Raw genomic sequence first — 13,152 nt, forward strand, 5'->3', positions numbered from 1 at the left:
GGCTAGTTTCCTCAGAAGCATTTTTGCGGCCTGTTGTCTGCAGTCAATCATCCGGACATGTTCACCTGTACAGCACAAAGGAAAAAAATAATATAAGAAGAAATGAAAAAAAATTACCATTCCATCTCTACACATGTGCTTTACAATGCAAGGCATAACCTGGCTATGCCATTCTAGAAAGGCAATCTTGATCTTTTGGTTTGGTATTATGCGGTTCAAAGACCCAAGGCGACACAGGCTACGAGACGCTAAAGTGAAAGGCTGAGGAATAATTTCGGCCGCCTGTGCAGAGTACAGAGGCCTTTAGCATTTTGCCTGTATTAAAATGCGACCGCCTAGGCCGGAATCGAACCTGAATCTTTCAGGTCGCCAGAAGAACATGATAGCCACTGGCCTATTACGCCGGCTTAATCATTTCAGTAAATACACGACAGAATATAAGTGTCTTCATAAAACATTGTAACAAAGACCCATAATCCCTGGAGCACTCTACTCTGAATCCAGTACTGATACTGATTTCTGTATGGCAATACTATTACAGCCAATACTGATCTCTGTATGGCAATCCTTTTACATTATTTGTAACAGAAGACTTCGAACAATTGTGCCACATATCTGCATTGACTCGCAAGGAGCTGTTGAGAATGCCACCTCCATATAATACAGATTCAGTGCATCTTACACAGGGATCCAAAAAGGAGAATATTGCAGCATTTATTCTTACAACGGCTACAGAAGAAGCGCTTCAAAATACCCTGCGTGAAGTTTGGTACACCCGGCCAAATTTTTAACTGGCTCGGGTGTTGCATTGCTAAATGCACCTTGTAAAAAAAGGTGCCTTTTGGCTTCACTGCTGACATATTCATGCTGTAATTTCACGAGTGAAATAGCATTTCGTGGTTCCTTTTTCTTCATATAATGTTTGAGAGGAGTACTTGCGTGTTTAGATCAACGGTATCAGAAATATTCTTCTGCCACTACGAACAGCTGAAACAAGCGGCATACGCAGCAATGGATCTGGTCCATATGGCCTCATCCTCTGGGTAAACTACCACTCCTTTCATTGCGGACAAGTCGTTTACCCAGAGTAAGTGCAAATGCGCCACCAGAACCATCGCTGCGTATTCCGCTTTTTTCGGCTCTTCGTAGTGGCAGACGATGAATATTTCTGATAACTTTGATCTAAACACGCAAGTAGTCTGCTCAAACATTATATTAGCAAAAAGAAACCATGAAATGCCATCTCACACGTCAAATTACAGCATGAATATGCCTGCAGTGTAGCTGAAAGTTACAAGGTGCATTTAGCGATGCAACACCAGAGCCAGTTAAAGATTTGGCCGGGTGTACGTAAGCCGATACTCAAACGGCACAAACTATACAAAACCAGCAGGCAGAAGCAACCAGTTCACCACACGTTCGCGCCTATAACTTGAAGCACAAAGACAGAACAGCATACTCATACATCAGCGCGCGCTCTTAGAAACAAACGAGGTGCAGCGCTTCCATGCCGCGCTCATTATTCAGAAAACTCATACAGCACACAGAGGCTGCAGCTGCGCCGTTTCAAAAGCAGTCGCGAGGATGAGGCAACATATTACTGTCACGATAAAATACCGTCTGAAATTCACTTAGTCTTTCCTTCAAGTGCAGCCCCAACCACGCAGTAAAGATGTTTGTTTCTTGCATGGAGGTAGCCTAACCCAACGCTGTGAGAAAAATCAGCGAAAGCATTGAACGCGCTCAAAGTAGGAAGTATTTCAATGAAACAATTGACGCCTTCAACAGGCGCAGCTATAATAACACGAGAGCTGAATTGCATTTTAGGCGCAAATAAGCGGCGAGTTACATCGGCGCATTCGTAACGTAGCAGTCCGAAATCAGAAACACATACTTTGCCTCTCGCGCAAACGGTATTCGAGAAATCTGTGCACGCGTGAGCGGAATTCATGAACGAACCACTCGGAACGAAATGTCAGCCACCTCTTGTCGAGCCGACCTTTACCCAGCTTTCAAAATGAAGTGCCCGCAGGCCAGCGGCGGCGGCCAACGGCTCTGATGACAGACATGGACGAATTCGTACGTGTGCAACGAAGGGGAGACGGGATGCAGCTCGTGGGTTCTTCGCGGTGTTTGAACAGGCCGGCCATTCGTGCCGGCAACGAATTTTATTCCCCCATCACACTATAAGCATTCCTCCAGCGCCGCTTGACTACAACTTTGACAAACGTCTCGCGCTCCAGTCTATAGCGTTACAAGACACCTTTGCTGAAACGTCGGCGTCCACGACGCGCACCGAGCGAGCGGCCACACTTAGCAAACAATGCACACCTAAAAAAGAACAGCACTCCATGGTCCAGACAGGCGATAACACAAAGATTAGAAAATAAATGTAATCCACCACAGAACGAGAGTGTATGTAATGTAAAGAGGAAGAAGCTCAGCAGACGGAGCAACAGAACCGATGCGCGGCGCGAGGCGAGAAGAAGACGATCGGCAGCTGAAGCAGCAGAACCGACGCGCCCCCCGCCGTGGGTATGTGCCATTCAGCCTTAGAACATAATCATCATCATCATCAACCGACGCGCGGCAAAAGCATCAACTGTTCTGGGACCGGACCTGCCCTTGCCCGCTCTAACCGGCCTTAACAACCAGTCATCTCTTGCCAATAAAGGCCGCTACAGTAAGTACGTTTTCGGAGGTGCGAAGTAAATTGAACTCACCGGCGGTAACTAACTCATAGTTCCATTTCGGCCGTCATTCACAGGCTAAACGACATTTCTGGCTGCGCATCTACCTTGAAACACAAAAAATCTAGTAGACAGCTCGCGTGGAGCGGCTTATCATCAAGGGCATCGCACAGACTGCCTTTCCGCGCGTTAGAAAGACAGCGGCACAGAGATAAGCGGCATTAGTCGAGAACCCGATGTCTTCCGCCTTAGAAACGAAGATAGGACGTTTGTCGCTGCGCTCATAATCTGTTCTGCACACACAGCTCTGCCTAAAGAGGTTTAGGAGACCAAATGAATAAAATATAAACGTGTAGACTTACCGTAAGCGGACGATGTAGTTGGATTTTGAAGAAAACGTAATCCGCGAGAGACGCCACCGAGGCATCCACGTACACGGTTGTTTGCAGCCCGAATGATTTTCCGCTGTCTCGCGGTAAAACGGGTACAACTTGAAACAGAAACCCATTTCAAGGGTAGGAATGAAAAAATACTGGCTTTGTGATTGTTGCGTCGCAGCACTTATTCACGTGAATACAAACTGCAAAGGTATAAATGGCAGATGTTAATCGCACAGAGGACCAGGCTCTTTGAGACTATTCTAAGGTGTTTCAAAGGGATGGGCGCTTCCTTGAATTCTCACACCCGTCTTTCGCCCTTTGTTTTCAGGACATTTTAAAGAGAGATGTAGAACCGTTGATGAAATGTTTCTGATTTCAGCGCGTTGGACAGTAACGATTGAAAGATGGAATGGAATTGTGTCGAGCGATTCCTTTAAGGGACAGCGTATTCGTTCGATGTAGTACAGTTTGCGGGCGCCCTTATTTCAAAAACGGCTGCCTTTCCTCGGCTTACTTGTTAGCATTAAATGTTTAATTGTATTGACAATATACGTCACGGTATAACGAAAAGGAGCTTATCAAGGCTCCTGAAAACACTACACAGGAGCGTGTTGTAATGTCCTCAAGCAACACTTTTTAATTTCCGTAATAGCGAAGGAGGTGAAGGACTCCCGACATAGTTGCTGTCACCAGATGCAGGTCCCCTCACCATGCAGTGCAAAAAGAAATTGGAATTGTTCTGGACTTAGTCGAAAGTCAGTGTATAGAACATTGTTAGATAAAAATTAGGATTGTTATAGACTGGTCTATAGACAGTAGACTATCTATAGTGTACAGTCTATAGCCGAAAGGAAACTGAGGTAGTTGTAGACTATAGTCTATAGAGAGTCTATAGACCGTCTACAGACGAAAGGAAATTGAAGCAGCTATAGACCGTAGTCTATAGTGAGTCTATAGACCGTCTATAGACGAAAGCAAATTAAGGCAGCTATAGACCTTAGTCAATACACAGTCTATAGACCATCTATAAACGAAAGAAAATTGAGCCAGCTATATACTTTAGTCTATAGAACGTCTATAGACGAAAAGAAATGGAGGCAGCTATAGACCTTAGTCTATAAAGAATCTATACGTTGCAAAAGAACTTGCTTTGGGGCTAGTTGGTTCATGATTGTAGTTCAGAAAGGCGCAAAAGACACACACACAGGAAAAAAGGCGCTCTTTGTGTCATCCCCTTTTTTCCTGTGTGTGTGTCTTTTGCGCCTTTCTGAACTACAAGAATCTATAGATCGCCTATTGAGGAAAGGAAATTGAAGCAGTTATAGACTTTAGTCTATAGAGAGTCTATAGACAAAAGGAAATTGAGGCAGCTATAGACCTTACTCTATAGCGAGTCTATAGACCGTCTATAGACGAAAGAAAATTTAGGTAATTATATACTTTAGTCTATAGGGTCTATAGACGGCCTAAAGACGAAAGAAAATTGAGGCATATAGACCTTAGTCTATACAGAGTCTATAGACCGTCTATATACGAAAGGAAATTGAGACAGCTGTAGACCTTAGTCTATAGAGAGTCTATAGACCGTTTATAGACAAAAGGAAATTGAGCTAGCTATCGACTTTAGTCTATAGATTCTCTATAGACTGTCTATAGACAAAAGTAAAAGTCTGAAGGATGGCTATAGAGTCTATAAAAGTCTTAGAGAGTCTATAGACCATTTTTATAAGGGACGGTGAAGGCTGTCAAAACAGCATCTTTGGTCGCGACACACCGTCGCATACGGTTCCGCGAGATCAAAAAAATCCGAAGACTGTGGATTCGTGTTGCGCAGTTAACCGGCCCAACTTGGACACTTGTAAAGTTTTATTTGTACAGAGCACTTTCTCGACGAAGACTATGCCACCAGTCCAGCTTTGCTAAGAAGTTCTGGCATTCCACTCAAAAGGCAGCGTCTGAAGCTTCGGCCTTTTGAAGAAAACGCCGAGCAGAGAACTTCAGCGGCGAGTTTGAGAAGAAAAGGAGGCAGGTGTGCTCGCACCACGCAGCGTTCTCCACCGCCTGTCCGCAGTTTGCAGGTCGTAAGCTAGCGTTGATTTCAGCGCAGTGTTCCCTGGAGTGCAGGGCTTGCAGTATACCACAGTAAACGTTCGCGTGCTCGCGCTTTTGGAAGAGCAGGGGCATGCAGTGGTTAGTGAAAAAATATTGCCGCAAGTTAATCAGAACTCGTTGCGCTGCGCTTCACGGAAACGCCGATTACAAGGCCTTCCCCGCGCTAAGTCCACGCCTGCAGGGAATTCGATCTTTCATTCTTTTCTCCGGCGCGCCGGTCGGCAGTCACTTGTGGTAATCTTTTTTTTATTCGACACTTTATTGCGCGCCTAGTGCAGTGTTTCATTTTGCTACCTATGATTGCACTCTGCTGAGTTCTGCGTCGTTCTGTTGAGGGCTGATAGGGAGTAAAGTGGTGCGAACTATTTCTCGTGCGTTTTAATTTTCGGAAGAGGAAGTTTGTACACTTTGTGCGTAGTTCTTGGCTGTGTGGTTTTCCTTTGCCACAGATCCTTGACCAACTACTTCAAGGTCTTGCTGCCACAGGAGACGCAAGCGAGGCACGCAGTACGGGAGAAGTTTTGACTGAACGACGGCACTGTGACACAGACGAGGCATCTGACAAACCATTTGAGAATAGTTCAGTCGAACAAATAACTGAAGCAGTTACGGTGCACGAAGCATCAGTGTAAAATTTATTTAAAATATGTGTTCATAGCGTAGTCCACAAAAATTGGGATTTTGCACGGTAGGAATTAAAAAGAATGTAGAGCAGTGTCCATTAAAATTAACATCTATAAGCCATCAAGTTAGGGAGAAGTTAAAACTTACATGGGCGTTAGCAAAAGCATCATATCACTGAACTGGTCAGTTTTTCACTGAAGTTCATGGCAGATGAAAATGTCAAATCTTCATTGAAAATATAACTAAAAGCCACCACGTTATGAATTAACAAAAAAGCGATACAAGTAAAAATTCAGTACCCCAGAAATGTAGTCATAAATGAACACCGAGGGTTGTGGCTACTGATAACAGCAAATCGCAATATACTATTGTGAGACATTCCAGCGGCTAAAAAGACACGCACGAAGGTAGACGAGACAGGACGAACGCCGATCCTGTCAGGACGAATGCCGGCGCTCGTCCTGTGTCGTCTACCTTCGTCCCTGTCTTTTTAGCCGCTCGAATGTCTCACAATAGTACTAGCAACCAACTAGCCCAGCTTTCTACGCTTGTTGATAAGATGATTCTAATGAGTCATGATATTTAGCGAAAATAAACACATGAAGCATTTATACAAGCGTTTATTTATTTGTTTATTGCATGCAGCATTTATTTATTATAAAAGGGGTGATTGAGTATACGATGCTGCCTTGTAACATAAGCTGAGGAGAAAGATGTGAGACCATTAAGACTAATTCGAGTGTGACGTTTCTTCAAGTGTACAAGAATGTTAAGCCGAGAAAGCTGTAGTAAAGACTTTTACGCAATGACGTGTTTATTATGTAGTTTTGTTATGTACTTCCAGTTTCCTTTGAACGAAATGCTCAGGATGAACATCCCATTGGAGGACAAAACAGTCTGCGTGAAGGGCATCAGGAAGTTTTTTTGGGGCAGTGCATCTCCAGACTGCACCAGAACTTCATGCCAAGAGTGGGCCAGGAGGCATTACTACAACCAAACAAACAACTGCGGGCAGATGCAGCAGTTCAGACGTCAGTAGTCTATCGAAGTTACGTTAAGTAGATCAGTGTCGTCACTATACGTTGATTTTTGTGATTTCGATAGGTAGCTCTGCTATTCCTTGCATACAAACATGGCAACAACAATTTTAAGTCTTTGTTTTGGCACGCTTTAGCTGCGCACTTTTAAAAAATCTTTACTCTGCAGTATCTGGTAGTCATACTTTCACTGTTTAATTTTAACATTAGCATATGCCTGTTTTTAGGGACACAGGCAAATCTCAGTGGGAAAGCCTGTGGCGTCCAGACCAGCCGCTTGAAGTTGCCACGGGCTTCAACTACACTGCCACATTATAGAGATTCAACTGGTGAAGGAATAGAGGAAACTGAAATCGCAGATCGATATGACGATCACTCGTTCCCTGGTGTCAGCAGGGCCGGGTCCACTTGTAAATTTTGCTGTTTCTCGGGCCGATGTGAGTTGACGCCGTAGTGGAGGGCTTCGGGTTAATCTTTAACACACGCCGACTTCTTCGCACAGCACACGGGAGTTTTTGTAGTTCACCTCTATCGGCAGAGGGCCGCCGCGGCTCGCACATCGCATAATCCGCAACCTTGGGATCAGCAGCCGAACGACAAAGCGGCGGCTACCGCACATTCCTTTCCGTAATTGTAAGCATGACCAAATCCTTTTTAACGCGAGTGCCACTGATGGTAATCACAGCACAGTTAATTGGACCACTCAGGTGGCCAGCCGCCGCGGTGGCTCAGCGGTTATGGTGCTCGGCTGCTGACCCGAAAGACGCGGGTTCGATCCCGGCCGCGGCGGCTAGAATTTCTTTGGAGGCGAAATTCTAGAGGCCTGTGTACTGTGCGATGTCAGTGCACGTTAAAGAACCCCAGGTGGTCGAAATTTCCAGAGCCCTCCACTTCGGCGTCTCTCATAGCCTCAGTCGTTTTGGGACGTTAAACCCCATAAACCAAACCAAACCAGATGAGACTTGTTGGCAAGAATGAAATCCTGCCAGGATGCAACTATGCACAGATTTCAATGAATGTGGAGGAAAAAATGCTGCGCCTTTCCTGCCTACTTTTAAACAAACCTGGTCGCTCTGAAGTTATGTCACACTGCCAGCACAAATGAAGACATGATTTTACTACGGTTACTTCTTGACCGCGTTCGTAAAGCAAGCAGGTCGTAGAGGACATTAAATATGCGAGAGCAACCTGGCTGAAAACGCCCAGTTTTAGAGCGCAGCTCTCTGGCGCCCGTTTCTGCGTTTTGCCGCGTCCCCGTTGTTCGTTGCAAACAAAAACGGAAGCTGCGAAACCAATGGAGCGCGAGCTTGGAAAGCAGAGGGAAGGCGCATAACTGCCCTCTTGGAACAGTGAACACCTCAGTTGTGCTATAAGCTACTTGGCGGTAGTGACAGACGAGCGCTGCATGCGTGGGCATTGACAACGTTGTGCAAGAAGCGCGGTGCTGAAGCCATAGGCCATCGGCGTGCATTGTGTTCATTGGCGTTGGCGTTGACAACGTTTTACACTCCGATCATTTTAAGGAAAAGAAGTGCGCATAACTGGCTCCCTGTGTCAGTGGACGCCGGAATCGCGCTTATAGGTACGTGGGGTGATGAGAGAGAGGTGTGAGCTTCATGCGTTAGCGCTGACAACGGTGAGCGATCGCTCGCGATCTGCCATTAGCTGCCACCTGCCATGGCGGCAGGGTGGGTGGGGACTTTAATGTAGATATAAAGAGAAACAGGAATTTAGTACAAATTACGCGGGAGAACATTCCATTGCTCTCGCTCGTAACACCTCCCACGGCCGTGACAACCTCGCGAAATACTTGCACAGACCTCGTCTTTGAGAACCAGGCATTGGTGCAGCAAGTCGAGCATATACCCATCTATTTGTCCGACGACAAGCTCCTTCCATGACAATCAAGAACCGGTAGTGGAGTGTTCCTTGAAGAAGGAATATGTGCGAAAAATGACAAGTTGTCTGTAATTGTACATACATGTTTTGCTCAAATTCTTTGCGTCAGTCTATCGAAAAGCTGAAACAGCTGATGAGCTGCGCTCAAATTTCGCATTATGCGGTGAAGTAATTTTCGGCAATTTTTTATACACCCAACGTTACACTTTGGTACGTAAAACATTGGCTGATACTGCTTTGCGATTTGCAAACCAAAGGAGCGTCACAGTAGGAGGCCGCTCAATAAGGCCATTGGTTAGCTGCAGCAAGGCTGACGCTTTCACCACACAAGAGAAATGAAAGGGAACTTACTTTTGCGGAAAACGAGGTTCATGTTTCAGCGTAGCGCTGGTAGTAAATGATATCGCGGGAAGACTGCGAACAGCAGCGTGCAGCACCAACGAGGACGAAACAAAGAGGCAGAGAAACGCGTGGAGCGCCCACTTCGCACGTGAAGGAAGCAACCGCTTGTGACCGCAGCGCCAGATGACCAAATGAATTACTGAGCCGCGGTGGCTCAGTTGTTATGGTGCTCGGCTGCTGACTCAAAAGACGCGGGTTCGATCCCGGCCGCGGCGGCTGGAATTTCTTTCGGGGACAAATTCTAGGGGCCCGTGTACTGTGCGATGTCAATGCACATTAAAGAACCCCAGGTGGTCGAAATTTCCGGAGCCGTCCACTTCGGCGTCTCTCATAGCCTCAGTCGCTTTTGGGACGTTAAACCCCATAAACCAAACCATAAACCATACCGAATTACTAAATCCCTAAAATTCAAAATAAGCAAAGCGGCAACATGAAAACAATGAACAAACTGCATTGTATGCTTACAGCATGCAGAAAGATTTATTTTCCCTTGAAACCACGTTGACATAGACTGTATCGTCACCCCGCAGGAAGGAAAGCAAGCTGCGGCGTGCAGGACGCAAGGAAGCATGCGAGGCTGCTTCGAGGAGGCCGCACACACTGCGCCGGTCCAGCCGAGCTCCAACGGGTTCGCAGCATGACTCAAATTTAATCACTCGCGTAGCTGCTATCGGAACCAGTATGATCCAGCAGTGATGGGTCAGCTGCACTCGACGTGGACCGTTGTTATAGCGTGATTTGGAGCTCTGTAGGACGGAATGCGTTTTCAGAGCTTGATTAGGAAGAGCGGCCTTCGCATCTGTGCGCCTGCTTTTCGGAACGTCAAATGCAAACATCGGAGTAAAGGGAAGCCATCCAATAATTTTTGTGCCGTGATTGTTGTGATCTACGCTCCATCGCATAAGTTCCTTGCAGCGCTATGAAAGGAGAGACTTCCTCTGCCAAGCAGGAGAGCGCGCGAAATGTGTTTCTCCGCTACTCGTCGTCTTCGACGTGCACAGATATTGAAGAACAGAGCCTAAATCGACGCTGTCCACGCACCCAAGCGTATGCACGCGTACGTATGCCAAACGGCAAGCACTTTGCAGGATATGTTAGGCCGTTTTTTACATTCGTATCTTTAGCTCAGGGTATGCAAAAGATAACTTCAGTCCATTGGCGCCATTTGGTTGTTAGATCGGGAAACACTTTTGTCACCAAACCGACGCCCCTCTTCCGACTAAAACCCACTGAATCGTGACTATAAATAAAAAATAAAGCCAATTTGTGGCGCCTATGTTTTGTTATAGGCGAGATGAGACAAAACGAAAGCTCAAATGCCCATTTACAGCCAGTGAACACGCTCTAAACGGCAGTAAACGACGAATTCAGTCTGAGGCAAGGGGTTCTGCTTCGAAGGAGGCGGCCATTTTGGAAACGATGTTTAAACGTACAGTGGTGAGGAGCCTTGTCTAGAGCGCTCGGGCGGTGCACTTCCTTGCAAACAAATCCAGATTTTGTGGCAGCCTCTAGGGTCCAGCTGCAACGCTTGAACGGAAGTAGCGCCAGATAGCCTCGTAAACAAAGCAGGCACGAAAACTTTGCCCTGTAATGAGGGGCTGCTCTCTAATTTCGGTTTTTGTTACCAAGTGCGCACTCCTCAAGCGCTCTAGACAAGGCTGCTCACCACTGTACACAAGTCGCGTACGCTAAGCTCGGGAAATTGCCTTCTTAAACCGAGCGTACGTTCAGGCTCGATATGAAATAGCGTTTGGCGAATGCGCAGTTTAAAGCACTCTGCCCCAATTTTTGCAGCGTCGGAAAGACGCCTGTGCACTCATACGAACTTTGGCAGTGCTGTGAGGAACTACTGAGATGTAGTATACGTTTCGTGTGATCTGAAATATGTAGATCACGGCGGCAACTCTTTGCTAATTGCCAGCCAGAGCACGTAGGCGTGTCTCCTTGACGTGGTCTGAAGTTACACGTTTTTGAAGCAATTCTAGAATTCTACTACAAACGTTTAAGAGGCTTCACTGAATAACACCTAAAGGCAGTCTCTCAGCCGTGCGCTGGAGCATCTAGATCCACTCCCACTGACGGAAATGAAGATTCTCGGCCACTGGCCGCAGCGATAGTCAGCGGCGAAGGCGTCCAAGGCACTGCTTCGCTTCTTGGGAACTTCTGGCCTGCACGATACGCTGTGACTTTACCGAGCGCTTGGTGATTTTGCATACTCACTTCATTTTCCTGCTATTCTCTTTTCCGCTTCACCTTTTTATCCCCCCGTGCAGGGTAGCAAACCGGTTTATTCTTCCCATTAACCTCCCTGACTTTCCTCTTTCTCCTACTCTCTGAATAACATATATTGAGCTAGGTGGTTGTTCATCCCAAAGGAGAACAGCGCAAACTTCACAAAGATACAGAAAGAGAGACGAGACACTGGCGCTGAGACTGAAGACTTTTCTGAGCAAACGTATTGCTGCAGACGTTTTAGAGAAGTTTCAGAGTAAGCTTCTTGCTGTGTACCGCTATGAGACGTTTGAATCTAGTTGCAAAACGTCCGTAGTCGTTTGGAGTCGATTCAAGAAGCTTGTAAGGCGTTTGATGTTACGTAGGTTCATTGGGGGCTTTGTGGACCACTTTTACTGGCAGCTCGAAGCTGGGTTTTGTTGCTGATAAGCCATATAGGGCCTTAAAAGCAAACGTCTGGAATTTGACACAAAGGATTTTACCTTCGAGACGTACTACACATAAGAAAAAAGCCATACCGACTTGTCAGAAAACTAGGGGTGTGCGAGTATTCGAAATTTTCGAATATATTTCGAATATTATATTTTTAGTATTCGTATTCGATTCGAAATCCAAGTATTCGTATTCTTTCGAATATTCGACCCGACGCGAATATTCGTATCTAGCCGAATATTCATTGTGAGCACCGGCGTTCATTTCGGTCCGCAAGCCCTATCGACAGAGACATAACAACATGGCGGCGCCCAGAGCAATGCGCATGGATGAAGGAAAATTTTTCCTTCGAATTTTCCCTTCGAGGAAGGAAAATTTTTTCTTCCTCTAAGGGCCATATCGTAGCTGACTGCGCTGGTGAGCTTTTTTGTGGCTATACCTGTGAAGCTGCTATAGCCAGAGCTGTGCACGAAGAACCTCGCAATACGTGCCAGGTCAGTGCCAAGTGAGAGGGAATTTTCTGTGGCTGGAGGAGTCGTTTCAGCTAGAAGGGAACTACTTCTGCCTGACCATGTGGAGCAGCTGGTTTTCTTTCACGACAACCTTTAATGTTCATCCCAGCAACGCGCTTTGGTGCTGATGGCAAGCTAGCCTTAATAAATGCTGTTTACTAGCCATCCTCTCTGATATTTCCACTCTTCTATGAATAATGTTCGAGACTTTGATACTTTTTGTGCAGCCACACACACATTTTGTGTTCATTTAATCATCGATAGTTGAATTGTGATGTTCTTGGGTGCTCAAATAAATGTTTTGTAGTGGTTAAATGCGTCTGTCCTGGATTATTCGATATTCGATTCGATATTCGGAATCAAGTGTTCGTATTCGATTCGTATTCGAAAAATTTGATATTCGCACACCCCTACAGAAAACATACTCTCGGCAAAGGAGTACAAAAAAAAAATGATTGACGGTGCAGCCAGACGTTGCCGCCATGAAGTTTCTTTTCATGCTTTACCATGAGTCGCTCCATATCAACAAAGATCAGTATCTGCAGCCACCACACCGTCACACTAAACGAAAAAATCATGATAAGCACATCCGGCCATACGTCACACGGTGCAATACTTTTAAGTTTTCTTTTTTTTCCGTCGTCCGTAGAGATTTGGAATTCTTTGCCACGGGATGTTGTTGACGGCGATTCTGTGTGTAGCTTTGTCAGTAAGGTAGAGTCTTTTTTTCACTCAGTGCCATAACGCGGAAGCTTTTTTTTTTCCTGCTCTTTTCTACCGTTTGATTTTGGTTGGAATGATGTTCTGTTGCAGATAATAAGTTCGAGTGTTA

At 45.9% G+C, this 13,152-nt stretch overlaps 1 protein-coding gene across 4 annotated transcripts in view; it reads left to right on the forward strand.

The window, feature by feature from the left end:
• The window catches only part of LOC149367588 (uncharacterized), a 1,242,925-nt gene that overhangs the window by 1,182,341 nt on the left and 47,432 nt on the right, over positions 1 to 13,152 (forward strand). The window contains exon 20 of one of the 4 annotated variants that reach the window (XM_089556295.1): positions 5,632 to 6,138. The exons of the other annotated variants lie outside the window; for them this stretch is intronic. Coding sequence (XP_089412421.1) covers positions 5,632 to 5,814 — 183 coding nt within the window. The 3' untranslated portion in view covers positions 5,815 to 6,138. Of the gene's footprint in view, positions 1 to 5,631; positions 6,139 to 13,152 lie in introns of those variants that run through there. 4 annotated transcript variants of the gene reach the window in all.

This window comes from Amblyomma mixtum, chromosome 1 (assembly GCF_055824585.1).
Source record: "Amblyomma mixtum isolate Tamu chromosome 1, ASM5582458v1, whole genome shotgun sequence".
Classification (NCBI taxonomy): Eukaryota; Metazoa; Arthropoda; class Arachnida; order Ixodida; family Ixodidae; genus Amblyomma; species Amblyomma mixtum.